General features: G+C 34.8%; 4 protein-coding genes across 4 annotated transcripts; 2 read left to right on the top strand and 2 right to left on the bottom strand.

Moving 5' to 3' along the window:
- Positions 1–185: 185 nt before the first annotated feature.
- On the bottom strand, positions 186–3176 carry LOC114188210 (protein AUXIN RESPONSE 4). The gene is made up of 2 exons (XM_028076772.1): positions 1843–3176; positions 186–743 (listed from the first exon to the last, which is right to left on the bottom strand). Exons 1-2 carry the CDS (start codon positions 3022–3024, stop codon positions 555–557), a joined length of 1371 nt encoding a protein of 456 aa, XP_027932573.1. The 5' UTR covers positions 3025–3176; the 3' UTR covers positions 186–554.
- On the top strand, positions 3106–10915 carry LOC114188539 (aminopeptidase P2). The gene is made up of 14 exons (XM_028077112.1): positions 3106–3110; positions 3650–4037; positions 5250–5375; positions 5466–5585; positions 6217–6492; positions 6704–6876; positions 7036–7290; positions 7585–7736; positions 8229–8419; positions 8637–8745; positions 8841–8995; positions 9495–9587; positions 10187–10267; positions 10575–10915. The coding sequence occupies exons 1-14, from the start codon at positions 3106–3108 to the stop codon at positions 10650–10652; spliced, it is 2202 nt and encodes a 733-aa protein (XP_027932913.1). The 3' UTR covers positions 10653–10915.
- Positions 10916–11953: 1038 nt separating this feature from the next.
- LOC114189259 (microtubule-binding protein TANGLED-like) lies at positions 11954–13609 on the top strand. The gene is made up of 3 exons (XM_028077988.1): positions 11954–12248; positions 12356–12477; positions 12568–13609. The coding sequence occupies exon 3, from the start codon at positions 12685–12687 to the stop codon at positions 13549–13551; it is 867 nt and encodes a 288-aa protein (XP_027933789.1). The 5' UTR covers positions 11954–12248; positions 12356–12477; positions 12568–12684; the 3' UTR covers positions 13552–13609.
- Positions 13610–15644: 2035 nt separating this feature from the next.
- On the bottom strand, positions 15645–21635 carry LOC114188178 (mitogen-activated protein kinase kinase kinase ANP1). Its single transcript, XM_028076729.1, has 17 exons — positions 21095–21635; positions 20796–20837; positions 20349–20414; positions 20149–20259; positions 19981–20061; positions 19825–19902; positions 19628–19710; positions 19026–19110; positions 18853–18953; positions 18502–18541; positions 18249–18305; positions 18113–18162; positions 17804–17957; positions 17503–17730; positions 17067–17398; positions 16908–16975; positions 15645–16082 (listed from the first exon to the last, which is right to left on the bottom strand). The coding sequence occupies exons 1-17, from the start codon at positions 21377–21379 to the stop codon at positions 15943–15945; spliced, it is 2001 nt and encodes a 666-aa protein (XP_027932530.1). The 5' UTR covers positions 21380–21635; the 3' UTR covers positions 15645–15942.
- Between the last annotated feature and the right edge of the window lie 467 nt (positions 21636–22102).

Genomic DNA, 22102 nt, shown 5'->3' with positions numbered 1-22102 from the left:
ATTTTAAGACTTTTTATAAGTGCATTGTCTTCTGCCACACATCCAGCTCAATACACAATAAAGTTATCACATGGATGAATAAACTTTTCCTAAAGTTTATACTTTATCATTATCACTCATCATATTGTTCAAATATTTAGGTCCATTACCAGTCAAAAGAGTAGAGAATGCCCCTTTTTTTTTTCATGACCAGAATAAAAGTTTCCAAGACCTAACCTGGTATGCTATTCATTCAGGTTCAGTTTTGGTAGTCATGGTTTTCACTGATAAAAATCTATTCTTTCCAAACCCAAAACTCAAAAAGTAGCTCCAAAGTAGAGCATAGGTCGATGTAATTGTTGTTACGAGTGACACTCTAAAAGATTTTGAAAATGTAAAACAGTAAAAATAAATAAAATACAACATGTAGGCTTTGGCTACTCATGGTGCAAGCTTAAGCTTCTTGACTAATACAATGTATCAGCAATAGAGTATTATCTGCAAGTGTGAATCCAATGTTCACTTTCACCCACCATGAGGTTCATCTATAATTGGCTCCATGGATTTGAGTATCATCATAGTTCATCATGGTGATCATGTCCATGACTATGATGGTGGTGGTGATCATGACCACTGCTTTTTGCTTCATCAAGCATCTTCTGTATGTGTTCTGGGATGGACTCTTCCTCAACCTTTCTGACAGACTTTGGTAATGACAACACAAACTGAGAAATTTTGTCAGCTATCTCCACTGCTGCATCCTCCTGAGATCAAAATAAATTGGATTAGTTTCAACAACGAAAGGAAAGAACATTGACATTGTTGCATGGTAAGATGGTAAATTTATGTTACATGACAGTATCGAAAAGAAATATTCACAACAACTAGTTAGTTAAGCAATTCAGTTGGCAAATGAAAAAAAAAAAAGGTTTTTAGTGAATTCTCATACGATATTTTAATTATAAATCACCAGTATGCACCAAAATCATCCTCACACACTAGAAATCATCACTTCACTAGTCTATGAGGATTTAAGGGAAGCTTTTTAAGACACAATGGCAGGGCTTGTTGCTGGAAAACTTTTCTATTGTAACATACCGCAAACAAATTCGTTAGAAAATTAGTCCCACAAATTACAATGACAGACAAATATCTGAAAAAGAATATAGAACTCCTCCAAAAGTTAAAAACAGTAAACACTACCCAGATCATATAGAAAAGGATTGTAAAGCCAAACTAGTTAAGTTGGAGCATATGTTTCAAGCTTCACACCAGAGTAGGATGCAGAAAAACATGCACATAATATTTAAGCATATGTATGATCATATAAAATACAATAAATTGTTCATCATCTAATCATTTTGGTTAACTCGAGCTTTATGAATTCTTCCTGTGCCATCAGTAACACACCATACAAAAGGGAACTACTTTAGCTACTCAGTTTGACTTGCTACAGAGACCATAACCGCATGATTTTCACCAGGATCAGAAAAACCCACAAAAACTGGCAATGCAAAAAACAACACAAGCCAGTTCAAATGTATACACAGCCAATAGCTTCATCACTAGGTGTACTAGAAGAGGTTAAAAAGTTAACATCTATATTCTATGACAACTTGAATATATAAAAAAGTTCATTCAAAATACAGCTTCAAGAAAGTTTAGATCAAGATAATATAGCATCAGAGCATAGTTACATCTGAAAGCATCACAATATCAGTAAGCAACTTAAGAAGTAGGGAGAAGATGACAAATTTAGAATCCTTAAATTACTAAATTTCATCCCATCAACCATTTCAATCCTACTAAACAATCTCTTCATGACAACATAAAAACCAAAGCAAAAACAAATCTTGATCTCACCTGAGCCCAGCGGCCTCCAGAATGTGTAACAAAACTGGCCTGTGGAATCGCATTGGCAACCCTATCACCTTCCTGACTCCATTCCTTAGACCAGGTTGCAGACCACAGCACCTGCATTGGCATACCTTTCAATCCCTCACCCCACTCTGCCATGTCAAAGCTTGAATTCACCCTCTTCCCCACATTCACAACCGCGCCCCTCGCATCCCTCTCCTTCAAAAACAACCTCAACGCATCCGAATCCGTCACTCCAACCCTCTTGGAACAGCACAAACCCACCACCTTAGCATACACAAAAGAAACCCCCAACACCACTTCCCTCACCACAGGCACCTCCAGCACCCAAAGGGGAAAAGCCCCATACGACGCCGCATCGATAAGCGTCACGCTCCTCACCAACTCAGCTCTCTGAGAAACAAAATCAGCACTCAACCCCAACGCGGAATCGTGCAGAACTAAGTGAACAGGTGCAAGCCCCATCGAATCGATGACTTCCCCCAACACTTTTCCCATCTCTTGTGGACCCAAATCAACGGGCTTTCTCACTTTTCTCTTCGACATACGCGCTAGAATCTCCTCGTACGGTATTTGACCGGTTTCCACCATCTGATCAAACGCCCAGAAGATACCCTTCTCTTGAATCTCACTGTACACGTACTGAAACCGCCCCAGAACCCCGTCGACCCCCTCCACGGACACCTCCACGGACTTGTCGGAGAAGCCGTGTCCGGGGAGGTCAACGGCGGTCACGTGCACTCCCTTGGCGGCGAGAGATTTGGCGAGTTGGCGGTAGGAGTATGAGCTGAGACCCTGGCCATGCACAATGACTACGTTTTCGGACGATGTTGAACCCTCTTGAAAGGTGAATACTTGGATGGGGGCTTCGTTGGGGTGCGTCTGGACCTTGATGGTGCGGCCGTTGGAGTAGTGGTGGCGGAGGGAAGTGGGGAGAGTGAGGAACCAGGCTTTGGGGTCACGGGGAGAAAGGGAAGAGGTGAATACAAAGATGAGAGTGAAGAGGGAAACGGAGAGAGTGAAGTAGAACCAGAAAGAGAAGGGGTTGTTGTTGCCGTTGTTGGTGTTGCTGTGGGGTGGTGGAGAAGACGGAGGTTTGGGTTTGGTTTTTGGTTTGTGAGGTTGTTGTTGTGGCTCTGGTTCTGGTTCTTCTGTGATGATAGCCATGGTCGATGCTCCGAGCTTGAAAGTTGAAACCACCTTCAAGCTTTGAGTGATAGTTATGGAGACAGCATCATTGCGTTGCTAATGGGGTAGTAGTGGGGGTTCTCGAAATCCGAGGTTTTTTTCTAAAAAAAAACGAATATTTTCAATCTATTTTTCAGTTCAATTCGATCCCTCGTAATGAAATACTCATTCACTTCTTCTTTTTTTACATATTTTCTCAAATTTATTATAATTTAATTTTTTAATTTTTACATATTTCTTACGTGGTTTAAATACATTTTTTGTTTTATTTTTTTAGTGTTTATTGTGGATGATTTTATTTCTATCAAATATTTAAATGGTTCTCATTTTTGTAATGTTTATTTGTAATGTTTATTGTAGATGATATTCAATTTTATCAAATATTTAAAATGATCTTCATGTTTAATTTAATTTTTTTTCAATTCGTGTTTACTAAATTAAACATGTGAAAATAAAAATCATTTTAAATATTTAAAAAAAGTAGTACCATCCACGAGAAGCACTACAAAAATTAGATTATTTTAAATATTTAAGCCTTCTATCAAATATATTGCAATATTAATTTATTAGAATATTTGATATTTTCAAGTGATTATTATTAAAGAGCGAACCAAAGAATATTATCTACTGATAATTATAAATTATTGCTTCGCTCGGCAATTTCATCTTCCGGCACAAATCGTCAACCTACGATGCAACAACTCGCTCTCATTTCATCATCTTTTTCACTATCGACGCGTTCTTTCTTCTTTCCCCTTCCTCTCTTGCACTCACGTCCAAACCCAATTTTCTTCAAACTCAAATGGAAGAAATCTTCCTTAACCGTTCAGAATTGCAGCAGCAGTTCCTTCAAAGTGAAACCTTCTTCGGAAATCAGAAAACCCCTTGCAGAATCCCAACCTGACGCCAAGCTCACCGCGCTCCGACGCCTCTTCTCCAACCCTGGAGTCGACATTGACGCCTACGTCATCCCTTCTCAGGACGCTCACCAGGTTTGCTTTGCCTCCATGTCTCTTTCAATGTAATGCTTAGCTTGATTAAGGAAAGAAAATAAAAGAATGAAAGGACAAAAAAAAAAAGACGATTCTTTGTTAATAAGAAGGATAAGTAATCAATATTGTCTCTGAAATTGTGAATAGATGTTAAGTTAGATTGTGAAAGTAAACAATTATAAACACTTTCCTTAAAGTGAAGAGTCTGTAAGTCAATTTGGTCTAGCTCTTAAACTGATTTTGTAGACTTATTGAGTCTTTATATAGTTAACTGTGTATACAAGTGAATGGCAACGGACGTTCTGGTTAGGTAGATTAAATTAAAAGTTGACTCTGTCTCTTTTTCAAAACCTGTGACATCCCAACATATGTTATTTTTAATTTAGTTACTAAACTTAACTGCTCACTATGGTTTTTTTAGTCCTTAATTTGACCACATATTATTAAGCTAGATGTTGCATGTTGTATATGTAATATTGTACCTCAAATTCGCGTGGTATATATTTGAGATGAAACTAATTTTTGAGTGATTAAATAGTATAGTTAATGGCTAAACTAAATTCAAGATATCCTTAAAAAGGTTTTATAAGGTTTCAAACCAGATATTCTATTGAAATAATGCTATTAACTTATCTGCTCTTAATTTGTGTAAAAGTCTAGTTTGAAACCTATGTTATACTCTTAAAACATTTAAAAAGCATATTTTATGCTTGTATTTGATTTTACGAGATTTTAAATTTGAAAAATCAGTGTGTCCGAGGGAGCTGAAAAATATGACTGTGCCACCAACTAGCTTTTGGTCAAGAGTTTATTGTCACCTAAATGATGTTGGTGTTTTATCAAACACTTTTGCCAATGTGCTCAAGTCAGTGATAGAAACCCATTAAATAGTTTGGAGATAATGATAGTTTGGTGAGGGCCTGGTAGTAATGATGAGAGGTTTTAATGGTTACTCGTATTAAAAACATACAAAAAATACAGAAAATGAATCTATTTCGATTTTTGAAATATTTTCAATGAAAATGTTTTATAATCTTCAACCAGACATATTTTCAGCTTTGTATTTTGTTTCTTTGAAATTGGAAATAGAAAATGATCAAATAAACGTCCCTTTGGATTTGTATGTCATTCATCCTTTCATTTTTTCTAACTAAATCACTCTAACCAAAAAGACCAAGGGATATATGCATGATAATTTGAATTTGGTGTTAGAGCGAGTTCATTGCCAAGTGTTACACGAGGAGAGCCTACATATCAGGTTTTACTGGCAGTGCTGGAACTGCTGTGGTTACTAAGGATAAAGCTGCTCTCTGGACAGATGGCAGATATTTTCTCCAGGTTAGGTTTTATTGGACTCCAGCTGCACCTTTCATCTTTATACAGAATGAATTGAACTAATTTTGTGATTTATTTTCCATCATTGGGCAGGCAGAGAAGCAGCTGAGCTCCAATTGGATTCTGATGCGAGCAGGAAACCCAGGAGTCCCTACTACAGGAGAATGGCTCAATGAGGTATTGGCTCCAGGTGGCAGAGTTGGCATTGATCCCGTGAGTTTTCTTTGGGGCATTTATATCCACTTTTTATGTTGCATGCTGATTTTGTTAAATTTTCTTTTCTGTTTTAATTGCAAATTGTATGTTTAATTCTCTTCATTCTAACATTCAGCAAAACAAACTGAAGTTCACTTTATTTATTGCCGGATCATATGAACAATGTTGTACTGTCAGCATAGACAATGAAGTACTAGTGTCATGTGTGGATAAGGTTTTCTATAAACACTAATAGGAGAAGAAAATAAGAAAAAGATGAAATGAACTTTTTTCCAGAAACTAAAATTTGTTTATGCACTAGTTAAAATCAATTTTTGGAGAAGCTAAATCAAAGAAATTTTACAGAACTTATTTGTGCATATGTTAAATTTAACTTATGGAGAAGTATGTTTAATATGTTTAATTATTTCTGTTTATTTTCTTCTATAATGGAGAACTCTTTATCAAAACAAAGCCTAGGTTATTTGTTCTAATTTTTAATCTAATCCTGAATGTCATGCTCAAGTATTATCTTTTTACACACCTTGAACAAGTAAAAACTTTTCATCCCTTCTTTTGAGCTTGCATACCCCTTAATTTGGTTTCTTTTCCTAATACGATGTTCTCTTCCATATTGTTAAGGAGGCAGTTTCTTTTTACTTGGGATGCTGCAGAGGAACTTAAGGGGGTTATCTCTAAGAAAGATCACGAGCTTGTTTACTTGTACAATTCAAATCTTGTTGATGAAATTTGGAAAGAATCTAGACCAAGACCTCCAAATAATCCAGTTAGAGTGCATGACTTAAAGTATGCTGGTTTAGATGTTGCGTCAAAATTGTCATCTTTGAGGTCAGAACTTGTCAGTGCTGGCTCTTCTGCAATTGTCATCTCCATGCTTGATGAAATTGCATGGTTGTTGAACTTGGTAATGTATCTTTAATTATTTACACTTTCTTTTTCTTGATATACTGATTTTTGGTTTATACTGTCACATATCCTTGTACACCTTCTTCAATATCTTATTAAAGTTTCTTGGATCGAAGTCTAACATAAGTAACTTATGGGTTCCCTTTTTCCAATGTTCTTTGCTAATGTTTCATTCAGTGAAAGTAACATTTTGACTTTTTCTTTTGAAGAGAGGCAGTGATATTCCACATTCACCGGTTGTGTATGCATACTTGATTGTGGAGATTGATGGAGCAAAATTATTTGTAGATGATTCCAAAGTTACTGAAGAGGTGAGGGATCACTTGAAGAAAGCTGATATACAGATCAGGCCATACAATTCAATTATATCTGAAGTTGAAAGGTGATTATGGAAAATCCATATTTTTATGCGTGCCCTACCCCCACCCCCAATTGTAGAAGACAGACCAATGTGGTTGTATCTTTCATTTTGTCAATTGTTTATGCTTAATTTTTTAAAAGCATCGTGGCTTTGAAAATTGAGCTTGATTTTCTTTTTAAGATTGGCAGCTCAGGGTGCTGCTCTTTGGTTGGATACTTCATCTGTTAATGCTGCTATTGTAAATGCCTATGGAGCTGCCTGCGACAGATATTATCGGAACCGAGAGAATAAACACAAAACCAGGACAAATGGTCTTGATGGATCTATTGAGAGCTCGGATTTACCCTTTGCTGTCCATAAAGTCTCTCCTGTTTCTATTTCGAAGGCCATAAAAAATGAATCAGAGTTAGAAGGGATGCAAAATTGCCATTTAAGGTAACCTTATTTTACCTTTTTGTCAGGACTATTCTTGATGGTTTTTGCCATTTAAGGTAACCCTATTTTACCTTTGTCAGGATTATTGCTGATGGTTTTTGCATGCTTAGATTTCTGTATTTTAATGATCTTTCTCTAATTGGAGCTCTGCATGTTGCTGGTGGCTGTGTAATTCGTTCTTCGTCCAGTTAGATATTCATATGTGTTTGATAAAAATGTTAAATTAATTTACCTGTCAAACAGAAGCATGCGTACACACATGTACCTATAATTCTGCTATCTTTTCATTTCTAGGGATGCTGCTGCCCTTGCTCGGTTCTGGGATTGGTTAGAAACAGAAATTACCAAGAATAGAACATTGACAGAAGTAGAGGTTTCGGATAAACTTCTTGATTTTCGCTCAAAACAAGCTGGTTTCCTGGATACTAGCTTTGACACAATAAGTGGTACTGTGGTTGACTGTCAATTTCTTTTAATATATTCTATTGAATTATGGTTAAAGAAACATTAAAAGATGCTGCCGTAATTTTTTTCTCAGATCTATTTAACTGCCAATTATTTTAGTGAAAAGTTCAGAAAATATACCTTCTGCCATAAATATGGAGTGTAAAGGAACACCATTTAGTAATCCTATGTAACAAAATATGACCATTCTATTGAAATACGTTGCTATTATTCCTCCTAATACTTATATTTGTAGAAAACAAAGAACAAAGAAATATATGAAAAAGGGAATTGTGTATTATTGATTGTGTACAAAATGTTACAAGAGGTGTATTATATATACACACAAAGCTAATCCTAGAAGCGACAAGTAAATGGGCCTAAAACATATACTAACAATATTTACCAGTAATTCGGTTCATAGTTTTACTTCTCTTAGTCTTTAGTACAATTCCTCTGTTTTGAGCAATAGTTTGTGCATTTCATTGGTTCAGGTTCTGGTCCAAATGGGGCTATCATACACTACAAACCAGAACCAGAGAGCTGTAGTTTTGTGGATGCCAATAAATTGTTCTTATTGGATAGTGGTGCTCAATATGTTGATGGCACAACAGACATAACGCGGACAGTTCATTTTGGCAAGCCTACAGCAAGAGAGAAAGAATGCTTTACTCGAGTCTTGCAGGTAGATTGCTTGTACCTCTTTCCTGGGTTTATTTATGCATTTCATTCATGCAAGTGTCCTTCACAATTCAGCAATCTAGGTTGTGTCAGTCTTACAAAATTTATGTTTTTATTTTCTAGTACATGCATAATGGCTGTTATTAATTTTTAACATCTTCGTCCTGGTAATTTGACCTTCTTAAACAATTCTCTGGCTAAACCCATAGACCTTATTACAGGGCCATATAGCTCTCGATCAGTCAGTCTTCCCTGAAAATACCCCTGGTTTTGTGTTGGATGCTTTTGCTCGCTCCTTTCTTTGGAAAGTTGGACTTGACTACAGGCATGGTATGTTCCTACTTCAAATGGAGGGCTGTTACTTTCCTAAAACCGAATGGATTCATCGACTGATTGAGCAAGTTTGCTTACTGTTATCTGTTCAGGGACTGGGCATGGTGTAGGAGCTGCATTAAATGTTCATGAAGGCCCTCAAAGTATTAGTCACCGTTTCGGAAATTTGACCCCTCTAGTGAAGGGCATGGTAGTTAGCAATGAGCCTGGCTATTATGAAGACCATGCCTTTGGCATTCGGATTGAGGTCATTTTCTCCTAAGCTATCTTATATGCTTTGAAATGTTAACTTTAGCCCCTAGTCTTGCTGTATTGTTTAGATTATCATGCAATTAGTTTTATTTGGTGTTGTTAATACTTGTATTAATTTTATTTCCTTTAAGAAGCTCACCATTTACACCAAATGAAAGTTGAGGTTTAGGAAATCAGGAAGTATTCTAAATTTCTAATGAAAGGCTGTTTCAATTTCATTTGTTCATTGATTGCTACTTTCCAGACCTTTCTGGTTAAGGAGTGGCAGTTTCAATTTCATTTGTGCATTGCATAACTTTCCATCAACCATGAGTGTCTTTTAAGAAACTTGCAGTGGATTACTTAATTCAAGATTTTTCTATATTTCATTGTTCTTACCACCACTTGGTAATGTGAAGAAAATGCCGGAATTCCTTTTTTTCTCCAAACTGTGGAATAACATTTTGACTCTCATATTCTGGTTTGCATGATGATGATACTCTTTTAGCTTGCAGAATCTCCTGTTTGTAAAAAATGTTGAGACACCAAATCGTTTTGGGGGAGTCCAGTACCTTGGATTTGAAAAACTTACATATGTACCCATTCAGGTATGTTGTTCCCTGTTGGTCATCTTTTCCTCATATTTTTGTTGCTACAGTTGATAGATTACTTTTCTTTTCTTTTTGGGTGATGTTTGTGCAAGTTAAAATGCCTGTTGCCGGTTTATAGTTCAGCATCAGGACATTGAGGATGTAAAATAGCTTATTCTCCCATAAAATTTTATCTAATTATGCTTCTATACTAACGTAGTAGTAGCAAGTCCTTTCTTTCTTTAAGAGTTGAAACGGGACTGATAGTGGTCATTGAGGCCTATTTGATGGTGGACAATTCAGGCCTAACGGTTTTTAGTCAATCAATTATGAATTTTTTTATAAATATTAATCCTATAAAGCACAAGCAAAGGTAGATTATTAACCAGAAATTATAAATAATGTATTCTCTCCATATCCTCGGGAAATTTATCATCAATTTCAATTGGCTGCTCATTCCATTCTGAATATTTGTTTATTATTTTAAATATAATTTCTGATCACTTGGAGTGATGATTTCAGTTTTCATTTGGTCTTCTCATTGAAACTTTATAACTTTCTATTCCGAGCCATATATCCTTCTGTACTCTTTTTCCTAATCTGAGCTTATGCTGCAGATTAAATTGGTTGATTTGTCTCTGCTATCCGTTGCTGAGATTGATTGGCTTAATAACTATCACTCAGTAGTCTGGGAAAAGGTATTTTGCTTTGGCTATTTTAGGTTCATTAGATTTCCTTCTAGTGTATTCCATTACTTGCTTTTTGCTGTTGTTTTGATTCTCTTTAGTCCCTTTTGATTCTCCATACATGAACGTATTCCATGGCTTTGCTTTTCTGTAACTGCCTGTCTGATTATACTATGTTTCTTTAAAATATTACCTCAGCAGTAAAAGAATGCTTAAACATCATAGAGCATGCTTGTGTTTGTGTTTGTGTCTGAAATTTTCTGTTTTGTAATCTTGTATAGTTGATTGTTTGTCTTGTAACTACTATGACACCTCACAGGTTTCATCATTGTTGGATGGCTCTGCTCTCCAATGGCTTTGGAACAACACTCGACCTATCATTCATGAGAAAATTTAATTCATGTTAATGTGTTATGGAAAACCAGGTTCACATTCTGGCGTACAGAAGACGCTGTGAATAAAATAATGAATATGCACGACTTGAATTTGATCACAGGATCTTGGTAGGAAAGTCTTGATTATGATTATTTTATGAGATTCAATGTAATTTTTTTTTTTTTGCTGTTGTGAAATCTGAGTTATAGAAATGATAAAGTCTGGCATTTGTTGCTTTCTATGGTATCAATTACTGTTAGGAATAAAATGAAGGCTTTAGACGTATCTGCCCAAAACATGTGCTGGAGCCTACCAACAATATATTCAGTTTTTTACTAAAATAAAATTAAGATTATCCTAACCTGCATTTAATTTTATCGTAATCATTCATTTAAAATGCAAAAATAAATGTTTGTTCGAAAAATAGAATAAAAAGTAATTAAATCAATGGAATCAGTAAGATTAAATAAAAAATGGATTAATTATTTATCTCAAATCGATTGTTCAGTCTTAGTATAACTTTCATAGTGAACCTAAACATTTAGGTAAAGTTATAACTATAAAGCCAGTTATATAGGTTGTACCCTACTCACAAAAGATCATATAAAATAGTTAAAAATTTCAAATGTAACTAATTGTATATCCATTTTGAGATCTGAGAATCACTTTAAATATACAATAAAACAATAAATATTAATATAAAATATACGTTATCATACATCCTATTCCTTCACATTAAATATGAATAATCGTGTACCTGCAATAAATATTAGTTTAGAGATTTTACACAACTTAATTTTCACATGAAGATTCATAAATAGAAAGATAGTCTTGTAAACTTATTTACGTTTGGAAAAGTTTTATATTTGAGTTTTCGAAAAGCTAGCCGTTGTGGGACATTGAGAGATATAATGGCCCCTCAAGTGGTATTGTCCATTTCGTGACGATGATAAATAACATCATCATGCCTTTATATTTCTTCAGTTTAAAGAGAGTATATTTTCTTGGTACCTTTACGTTTAAAGCGCATCTTTTCATATTGTATTTGCTTCAATCTTCAAATAATATATGTTCTACATTCAATCTTGAAATAATATTTCCACTTAACAATGATCATTAATTCATTATAAATTTGACAATCATTAGCTGATTCGAGTTCTGAAAAGATCAAAGTTCAAGAACAAAATACCCAACAAAAGAGTTAGAATCCATCGTTAAGAACCGAAATGATCCATGGTACCAGTTTTAAAATACTTTATAATTTTGAGAATTAAAATCGTCATTTATTATTATAATGTAACGATTTCTAAGTATTTTGCATTCTCTGAAATAAGATTGACTGAGTTTAAAACAGTAACGCGATTTATTGTTTTTAAAAATAAAACAGAACGGTTGAGTAACAGTCGCAAACGTTTCCTGCGGATAGGATATTGGCCGTTGCGAAAGAGAGGAGCATTTGGCAATCTTTCTCGAAGTAAATTGAATGATGATCTTATGAGTGTTCACCCTTTGAAATTTTGAAACCCGTCGTTTCCCAAAGATGATTGGTAGAACCTCACCAAAACAAAATAGAATGCTAGTTCTGAATCCTGTTCTAATCAGAGAAACACTCAACAAGGTGATACGTTAATCCACGTTGCTCATTTTTTTTTTCTTTCTTTGATTTCTTGATTTTGTTTCGGCTTAGCTTCCGTAAAATTGAATTGTTGTTGTGGGTCATTGAAGATAGACGAGTGCATGGTTCGACTACAAGAACTTCAGTACACTGTGGCCGGTGGAACGAAGGTGGTCTCAGGGGTAAGTCTCAGCCCTCGAACCAGTTTAAGGTGCAAGCAAGAATCAGTGAGGTAAATTTTGGTTTTAAGATTATATTTTCTCATTAGATATTGTAAAAAAGTATTACTAGTCATGATTGTGATTATTCATATTTTTTGAAGGAGGAAGCATGATGCAGCAAGAAGATCTCCACATAGTAAGTTTTGAAATCATTGTCAATTAACTTTTCATGTTCTTATGTAAAAGCAAATCTTGATGCAGGTGAAGAATGGAGGCAAATGTCATTGTCTGCAATGCTTGTTGATGAGACTGTTGGAGAAATTTTGCAGGCAAGTCAATTTGCCAGAGAAATAGTTTCAGCTGTTAGTAAGAAAAATGCCACCAAGGCACCACAAACTCCACTGTCCCAACTGTCAAATCAGAAACTTGACCCTGAAAACATACAATTCCATGATAGAAGGAAAAAAGAGAAACAAATAAAAGTACTTTCTGATTCCCCACAACCTCTGCGAGCTCGTTCTAGGATCAACTTTAAGGTTTGTCCTCCAAAAGCTGCTGCAGAGTTTGAGAAAGAGAATCATAATGTTATTAAGTGTTTAGCAAATAAGGTATCTATCAAGAATAACCCTTTATTCTTGTCTACAAATTTATCAAGGCAACAACAGTTTTGCAAGACAAAGTCTCCTGTCATATCAAGAAACATGGGAACACAACACAAGTGTTTGATCAAGTGCCCACCTGAAAAAGCTTCCCCATTTCAAGGTCAAGTTAAAAAACCATCAACTGTGTCTATTTCTTCTTCACTTGCGAGACCTGCAACTACGAATTTGAGTTTGAGCAAGAAGAGTTCTCCAAAGAGATGGGTTCGATCTTTCTCTCCTTCTAGAGTGGCGGCGAGATTATTAGCTTCCTCGCCATTAAAGAGTAAGAAAACTGAGAAAAAAATTGACGGGGTGACGGATTTGAGAAAGAGTTCTTCAAAGGGACCACTTACATCAGAACTATGTCGATCTTTCTCTCCTTCAAGATTGACAGCCAGATTTGTTTCACCGTTGAAGAGCAAGAAAAATGCACCGCAAAGTGATGGAATAGTAAATGGAGTGAAACAACGGCGACCGGCGAAATTCCCTCCTCCAAAAATTTGAAAATATAGATTATTTTTCAGTTTAGCAATTCTATGATGTGATATGTTTTATACCTTTGATGATGGCAGTTTTATCTCAAACGTCATCAACTTTTTTAGAATAAAGAAATAAGTTCTAACTTCAAAAAAATGAAACTTCACCAAAGTTCGTGCATAATATTTTTATTTATTTATTGCGATGTTTTGCTCCTTTTCTAAACATTTGTTCAGTAAAAAAGTCTGTTAATATGAGCTCATAGTTAAACGCACGATTGAATGAGCTTACATTTCGCACCTCAACTTATAAATAATTGTATGAGTAGATACATTAATGACAAAACTCTATCTAATTTTCAAGAGTTTCATGTCAACTTGTATTGCCCTATTGAGTTAACCTTTGTCTAGTCTAATTCTACTACTTTTGTTGGCCAACACTTAAACGTTCAGCTAGGTACATTCAACTAAAAGCAGCACAAATTGTATCCAACTATATTTTATGAAAATATGAAGTTTTCAAGTAGACCGATATTTGTTGGTTAAGTGATATGTGATTTTGTGAAATGTATTACTCTTGCTTCTTCTTTGTGTCATTTGTATGCTAGAAATATTAAAATGATACGTAACTTATTATCTTTTTTCTTTAACAGATGGTATCCAATTTCTTATACCGAGTCACCTCTCATGCATTCCTAGAAAGTCCATTCCGAAATACATGAGAAGTATCAGAAGAAAATTATGGAATAAAAGAACACTTTAACCTATCTGCATCACCTATACTAGAAAACAATGCGAAAAAAATTAGGTTTAATTATGCCTTTGGTCCCCATTTTAGAGTCAAAATCTCAAAATGGTACCCAATTTTTAAAAGTCTCAAAATGGTCCCCATTTTTATTAAAACGTTGACGCCGTTAGAGAGAGTGTCACGTGTCAGTTCCTCAATTTTTTGAATTTTTTTATTATTTTCTTTTTGAATCTTTTTTATTTTTTATTTTTTAGTTTTGAATTTTTTAAAAAAAATCAAAAAATTACCACGTGTCAAGCTGTCATCGTGCCACGTGGCAGTGACAGAGTGACGTGGCAATGACAATGACACGTGTCAGTATTATGCTAGGTGTCATTTCCTTAGTCTCAATTTGGTCTCTTTATTTTAATTTGTCTCAATTTAGTCCTATTTTTTGTAAAAATGGAGCAATTTTGTCCCTCTCCAAATTGAAATCAAATTTAATTTCTATATAAATGTATACAAATATTTCCATCAAAATTGATATTTCAAGTAAATATTTTTAACCAAATTAAGTTCATTTAATTAATATTTTACATTGAACTTTATTTTAAATGGTTTAAAAGTTGTTAATATAAAATAATGTTAATAGAAAAAAATTCACAAATTAACTAGTTCATGTAAAAATAAAACATATATAAATTTAAAATTTGAAAACAATTTTAAGTAAAGTTGAATGTGAAACATAATTTTAAATAAACTTAACTATGTTAAAAATATATAATAACAATGTCAATTTGAATAAAGATATCAAATTTAATAAAAATATTTGTATAACATTTATATAAAATTAAATTTGATTTCAATTTGGAGGACAAAATTGCTAATTTTTTATAAAAATTGGGACTAAATTGAGACAAATTAAAATAAAGAGACCAAATTGAGACTAAGGAAATGACACCTGGCATAATACAGACATGTGTCACTGCCACGTCACTCTGTCACTGTCACGTGGCACGATGAGAGGAACTGACACGTGACACTCCCTCTAACAGTGTCAACCTTGACTTAACGAAAAGGACAAACGTGAGACGATTTTAACAAAGAAAGGGACCATTTTGAAACTTTTAAAAATTTGAGTACCATTTTGAGATTTTGACTCCAAAATGGTGACCAAAGGCATAATTAAACTAAAAAATTACATGCAAAAGGTGTTAGGCCAGATTGAGTGTTCAAGTCCAATAACCAACTAACTAGTTCCCTTCTCAACAAAATAATTATGTTCTAATCTATAGAAGTTGACGATTCTGAATAATAGTTCTAGTTCTATCCATGAGAAGTTTCCTATCATCAATAGTTAATTTCGTACTGTAGGGGCAAAATCAGATCACAAATTACCATTCAAAACCAATTAGCAGGGAAAAGATAGACAAGTGGCAACAGATTCATAGGCAATCTTGTGCCACATAGTTCTGATTATTTCTATTTTCATAATACAAAAAGGGCATAAAGTTGACGGCCACGCTTCTCTAAAACCCCAAAGAAAAGTAAAAATTTTCAAGTAAAGCATGTATAAAAAGCTTTACATGGCACAATACGACAAAGATTAGCATGTGAACTTTTTTATAAGGCCCAATTGGATATATAACATTAACGACCCCAGGAAAAATGCAGTAACACGTGTTTGCAATCTCAGTAGTTAACACAGTATGAAGGCTCTAACGAGTTTCTTATTTGCTGGGAAGCAAATCTTGTTCCTTCCCTCTGCCGATGTAAAGCACGATCCTTTGGTGAAGATGTCTTTCCGCCCATGCCAGCCTGACGCATCATTTCTGCAATATTTGTCCAAAAGCAACTTGTAAATTAATGATTTATACCAAATTCAGCCAACATATTATATTTCAATTATCTTAAGAATAGAGTACGAAGGGAGTTTTAGAAAGAATGTGGGAGAGTCGCTAGTATTCTCTGCTCATGTCTCTCGCTTACATAAAGAGTCAAATTGAGTGAGAGTTGTAAATTATAAACTTAATCCTTAGCATCATGGTCAATTTGGTCCCGGGTATTACAAGGAAAACGATCTTGTTTAATTGTAATAACTATCAATTAATTTGATTCTTGAAATTGACACAGTCAATTTGATTCCTTCATTACAAAAATTAATCCTTAAACTAGCATCATTGCTCAATCTGATCCCTGATATTACAAAAAAGGAGACTTTGTTGAATGTAATAATAACTATCAATTAATTTGACTGTTGAAATTGACAGGCACTGTCAATTTGGTTCCTTCATTATCAAATTAGTCAATTTGGTTCCAAATTAGTCAATCTAGTACCAAAATTTGGCAATTTCGTCTATTGGATACTTATCAATTAATTTGATTATTGAAATTAACACATCAAATTAGTCAATTTGGTTCCTTAAATTATCATGGTAGTTAATTTAGTACCTATGTTTGACAATTATCGTCAATTTGATACTTCAATTTAACTAAATCAATTGACTTAGTACTAGATATTAGGTATGAAATTAAATTGACTAAATATGTACTAAACTTACGGATCAAATTAACTAATTCAGCCAAACTTAATGACGGTTGCAAAAAATCAGGAACTATAGAAACTTATTAGTTATTTTAGTAAAAAGATTTCGAACCTCGCTTTCTCTCAAGCTCCTGGTCAAGCTCTTCTTTCCATTTCCTCTGTCTCTCAGAAAAGCTTAGACTGCAAGTACAACATACAGTGCTTAAATTACTTTATATTTCTGAAAATAATTCAAGCTTGGAAAAGCAACGCAAGGCAAAAACAAACAAACCTTGGGCTACTAGGCTGCTGCTGAGAGTCAACTATCACTCCTTTCCATTCATTAAGTGGAGATGCTGGAATATCCTGAGAAGTATGGTTATTTACATGGCCAACAGTTGATGAGGACTGGCCATTACTTCCAGGACTTCCAGTACTATCGATGGCTTTAGATGGTGTGCTGATTGGTACTCGATTAGGTGACCTGCTTTTAGGAGGTAATTTCAAAAATTTTCGAGAAGCAGTATCATCACTTGTACTCTCACCATTGGGAGAACAAGATGTATTTAAACTGTTGTAAAACTCTTCATATAAAGGTGTCTGTAGTTTTTTCAGTTCAAGAGCCTGTCATAAATGTATGGTCAAGATTATGATACAACAGTTAGTAGACAAAAAAATTGATGAATTAAGAGCGGAACGACAAACTTGATTTCAACATAAAGCAATACCTTCTCATCCAAAAAGGCTTTGATTTTTGACTCTGTGAGTTCATCATCTTCCTCTGAAAGAGATGGAACACCCGGAAAGGAAAAATCTGGCTGCTTACCATCCCCCGACTGATCAGGTGGCATGTAACTTTCATCTGTGACAAAATTGACCTCTCGAGTTTCCAGTTCTGAACTTGCATCAAATTTACACCCCCAATCATCAGAGGGATCAGACATTGGGTTGAAACTCTACATGAAATAAAATGTGTCTGAGCAGTCATTAATTTCAAATTTAAATAAAACAATAAGGACCTACAATCACCTCAATATCAGTTGACATCATTGATTTGTATTTAACATCATTATGCGAGAACTCTTCTTTGTCGTCAATCACACACATATCATCATCATCATTGCTCATTCCCCACAATTGTTTATTTCCCGAGTCCAGAGGATTTACTGTTGAAGAGCAAAGGCTACATAAATTACAAAAAAATTGCTAAATAAAACCATGTTGCCATTCACTAGCATCAAGAAAAATATAATATTGAAAATATAGCTCCGTTATATATTCCACATAAATAACTACCAAATCTTACATGTCCTTGAAGGAAATATTCACAACACTTACATGGATTCATCATTTGGGGAACATGATGGTGATGAAGCTATAAAATTTTCCTGTCAGAAGTGAAAGCGACTTTTCTTAAAAAATTGGTTTGTGAAAGATACAACAGCATTTCAAATATCACATCAATTTTACATACCGTGACATTAGATGACAGAGTAAGAGAATTCATATGTTCACCAGTTACAAAGGGATGCTGCAGTCATTTACAAACTTAAAATAATGTTAGAGAGAGCAGAAATATTTCATGCAAAACACTATTAACAGTAACAATAAGAATACAAAAGTAGAGTCTACTACCAATCAATAGCTCTAGCATCACTAAAATGGCTGCACAAAAATATCATACACTTCTGATGCGCAGTCTAAAAGAGAAATGCTTAAACAATCACCTGTAGCAGTTCTGATGCTGATGACCTCAAAACCGGTTCCCTACAAAAGGAATATAAATTTACATGATTTTTGTAATCTGATAAATAAACTTTGAAAAGAAAGCATACTAGGCAAATATTCTCTCTTTTACATACAACACACATTGAATCTTAAGTCACTTTTAATATAGAAATGTGCTGATGGATCTTTCTCCCCATACCCCCTTCACACCCCGCTCCACCCAGCAAAAAAATAAAAACTCAATAATGTTTAGTTGATCAATCTTCCATCATACACTTTAAGACAAGTATTAATCACAAAGAAACACACTAAAACTAGGAATTTGTAATGCAAGAAAAGCAGAAACCTACTTCTGCAAACATTTTAGCAGAAAATCTTTTGCTGCAGCTGAGAGATGATCAGGGATTGGTGGATGAGACTTAGTTGTCCCTATATGGAAGAGAACAGCAACCTGAAAGTTTTTTTTCTTTTAGTAGATTCAGAGAGCACCTTAAGCATAATTTCAGGACTCATAATGAGATACCTCTTGTTGGTATTGCTGACTCCAGGGAGGCTTTCCAGTGGCCATCTCAATCACAGTACAACCCACACTCCATATGTCAGCAGAGCTGAAATGAAAACATTTTATTTTGCATCAAATGAAACACCATTTCAAAAAGATATATTATACACTTGCACAAAAGAACTAAACAAAATAAAATTCAAGAAATACACCAAGACCAGTATATAAGAATCTCCTAGTAGAATTTCAAAAGTAGAATCTGTTTCTAAAACATACAACTATTTCTACAATTATGACTCTGCTTCACATTGCTTAGGACTACAAACTTTAAAAGCATATTTAGCCTATGTATCTTGCTGAAAACTCCTGCCACCAACTTCTTCAATATCTCCAGCAAAGATTTCTATTTCTTACAGAAACCATCATTGTATATTTAAGGCAGGAAGTTGTAATACAACTCCATATACACAGAATGGTAGACACCTGGAATCATAAACAGTCAGTCACAACTATGATAGCAAGTGATATCTGACCAGAAGCAACTTCCAGTTTCTCAATCACGTTAAAGCATACTGATAAAAGAATAACATATTAAAATATGTCTAGAGAGTTAATGTCCTTACAAGCTATGCCCAGTCTGGAGAATAACTTCTGGAGCCATCCAATATGGAGTACCCTTCATGGACTTGGCCCCGGAAATGGTTGCCTAGATAAAAAAAAAAAAAAAAAACACTGCTTAAACAAAATTTCAAACAGAAGAAGCCTCACAAAGGTAAAGCAATATAAATAATAGTAGAGCAACAGATAAGTCTCAGATTACCAGCTCAACGACCTGTTTGGATGCCCCAAAGTCTGCAAGTTTTATGCACCCTTTATTATCTACCAGAATATTGGCCCCCTGAAATTAATTACAATTTGAACATCAGCCACCAGATACGAACCAAGATAACATGAGTATCAGTGAAATATAATTCACCTTAATGTCTCTGTGCATGATTCCATTTTTGTGCAAGTACTCAAGTCCAAGTAGTAGCTGCTTCGTGTAGGTTCTTATTACCTGTTGAATGAAATAGTTGAAATGATTTAGCTTATTAAAAATAAAATTAAAAAAAAAAAGTATAGCAGCTTAATAACTAAAACTTACAGCCTCAGGGAAAGCCCCAAACTTCCCCAAAAGCGATGATATGGATCCACCAGGAACAAACTCCAAGAGAATATTTAGGGTGTCCTCTTCTGTGACCGTACCCAAATATCTCTGCAGCAAAAAAATATAGTCGGTCAAGAAATAGTCGTCTGAACTAGTTTTGCCTGAAGTGTCTTTCATCCATAGAATATCATACTCACAACAATGTTTGGATGTGAAAGGTCTTTAAGTAATTTAACTTCTTCTTCTAGCTCTTTTATGTGAGCCTGTTAGTAGTATGTCAAAACATTAATCAAAGAACCGCATAAGGAAAAAACATATATAACAAAATAAAATAGTAATGCCTTTCGAGAAAAGGAAATTGTAACAGCTAACAGCAAAAAGAAAAATTCAGATGAAAAATACATATAACCAAAAAAATATATATATGTAATACCTTTAGTGAAAGAAAAAAAAAACTGTAACAACTAACCGAAAAGGAAAGATCAAACATCTATAAGTTACAACAATCCGGTTTATCATTTAGAACTGTATAAATGACTAACAAACGTCTATAATATGCAAGTTACAACAACTGACTAGCAACAAATGGCTTTAGTCGATGAAATCAGAAGTAGTTGCGAATGGAATTTGATCAGACAACAAACCTGTGCCTTCTCCTTCGAAGCACTACTCGCCGCAATCAAAACCTAAAAACCAGAAAAGAAAACGAAATCAATTTAAGCGATAAAGCTATAACCACAGCAATTTGAAATTATTGAGGATCGCAATGACAGACTCGTCTAACAAAGCCAATTCCTATAAAGAATCAAGCGAAATAGAATGAACAGGCAGATGCTAAGAACTGAACTCCAAAAATTAAAACTATTCTAAAAGAAGATAAAACTAGAACGCATAAATTAAAGATTAAGTCAACAACGAACAAAGGACGGAGAAAGTAATTGACCTGTTTAACCGCCAGAAGCTCTCCGGAATCGATATTCATTCCAACGTAGACTTGGCCAAAGGCACCGCAACCGATCAACTCGCCTTTCCGCCATCGGATAGGAGGCGCAGCGTCCTCATGAATAGACGGCGACGGCGGCGAGGGTTTGGAGAAGACTCTGGAAGTTCGTATACAATAACTGATCTTATCGACGAGGCTTCCTCCGACTCCGAGCGAGGTCTCGTCGCTCTCCGGCGAACCGCGGAATACCAGTGATTTGCGAACTGATCCGAATATGTCTTGCATTTGCGATCTTTCTCGCGTTCTCCGTGAGAGTGAGAGAGTGAAGAGCGATGCGTGTGTGCAAGAGACGTTGCGTCGGCAACCACAGAACTGAACTATACAAATATACAAAGGAGAGAATAGAGGGAAAAGGGAAAGGGGACACCAACTTCAAATTCTGGGTGACTTTGGAATATAATAAAACTAATGTTTGGGGCTGTTTTGCTAATTTTTCGGTTTTTTTGGACTTTGTTGCTTAATGTGAAACAAACACTTCAATTTCCTTTCCAGCTTTCACCACTTTTCACGTACACTAAGTCCAATCCTTGTTGAACTCATGATTATTATTGACTTGACTCTTTAATTTTACTGTTACGCATTGGTTTCTTTTTTCGTCTTTGGAATTCACCCAGAAATGTGTTTTTAACAGAACTATTAGTGGCCTGTTTTGCATAAATAATAAAGTAAGTCTGAAATGATAGCTAAACACAAGAACAGGTTTTAGTTATGTAAGCAACTTAAATAATAAGTATTTAAAAACGCCAACGATCACTGTCTTTTAATTGATAATAAATGTGTATAAGGAAAAGGCCCAAAATGCCGGGCCGTGTATGATACGTCATTGAATTTGAAAGCTTAAAGTTTCCAGGGTTTTTCTTCCTACACCCCCAATTTTTCATCCTGCACCTCCAAGTTTAATTGTGAAGACCATTTTATCCTTAAAAAAATATAAATTATAAACTAAAT

This window comes from Vigna unguiculata, chromosome 6 (assembly GCF_004118075.2).
Source record: "Vigna unguiculata cultivar IT97K-499-35 chromosome 6, ASM411807v1, whole genome shotgun sequence".
Lineage (NCBI taxonomy): Eukaryota > Viridiplantae > Streptophyta > Magnoliopsida > Fabales > Fabaceae > Vigna > Vigna unguiculata.
Note: the sequence above shows the minus strand (reverse complement) of the source record. Positions and strands in the feature narration are given on the sequence as shown.

Coding starts and splice junctions, on each gene's coding strand:
- LOC114188210 (XM_028076772.1), bottom strand. CDS start 3,024: ATGGCTATCATCACAGAAGAACCAGAACCAGAGCCACAACAACAACCT. Junction 744..1,842: donor CTGGAGGCCGCTGGGCTCAG/GTGAGATCAAGA, acceptor TTTTGATCTCAG/GAGGATGCAGCAGTGGAGAT.
- LOC114188539 (XM_028077112.1), top strand. Junction 5,586..6,216: donor GCAGAGTTGGCATTGATCCC/GTGAGTTTTCTT, acceptor TTAAGGAGGCAG/TTTCTTTTTACTTGGGATGC. Junction 6,493..6,703: donor TTGCATGGTTGTTGAACTTG/GTAATGTATCTT, acceptor TTTCTTTTGAAG/AGAGGCAGTGATATTCCACA.
- LOC114189259 (XM_028077988.1), top strand. CDS start 12,685: ATGTCATTGTCTGCAATGCTTGTTGATGAGACTGTTGGAGAAATTTTG.
- LOC114188178 (XM_028076729.1), bottom strand. CDS start 21,379: ATGCAAGACATATTCGGATCAGTTCGCAAATCACTGGTATTCCGCGGT. Junction 18,306..18,501: donor CAGCATCAGAACTGCTACAG/GTGATTGTTTAA, acceptor AAATGACTGCAG/CATCCCTTTGTAACTGGTGA. Junction 16,083..16,907: donor GGAGCTTGAGAGAAAGCGAG/GTTCGAAATCTT, acceptor CAAATATTGCAG/AAATGATGCGTCAGGCTGGC.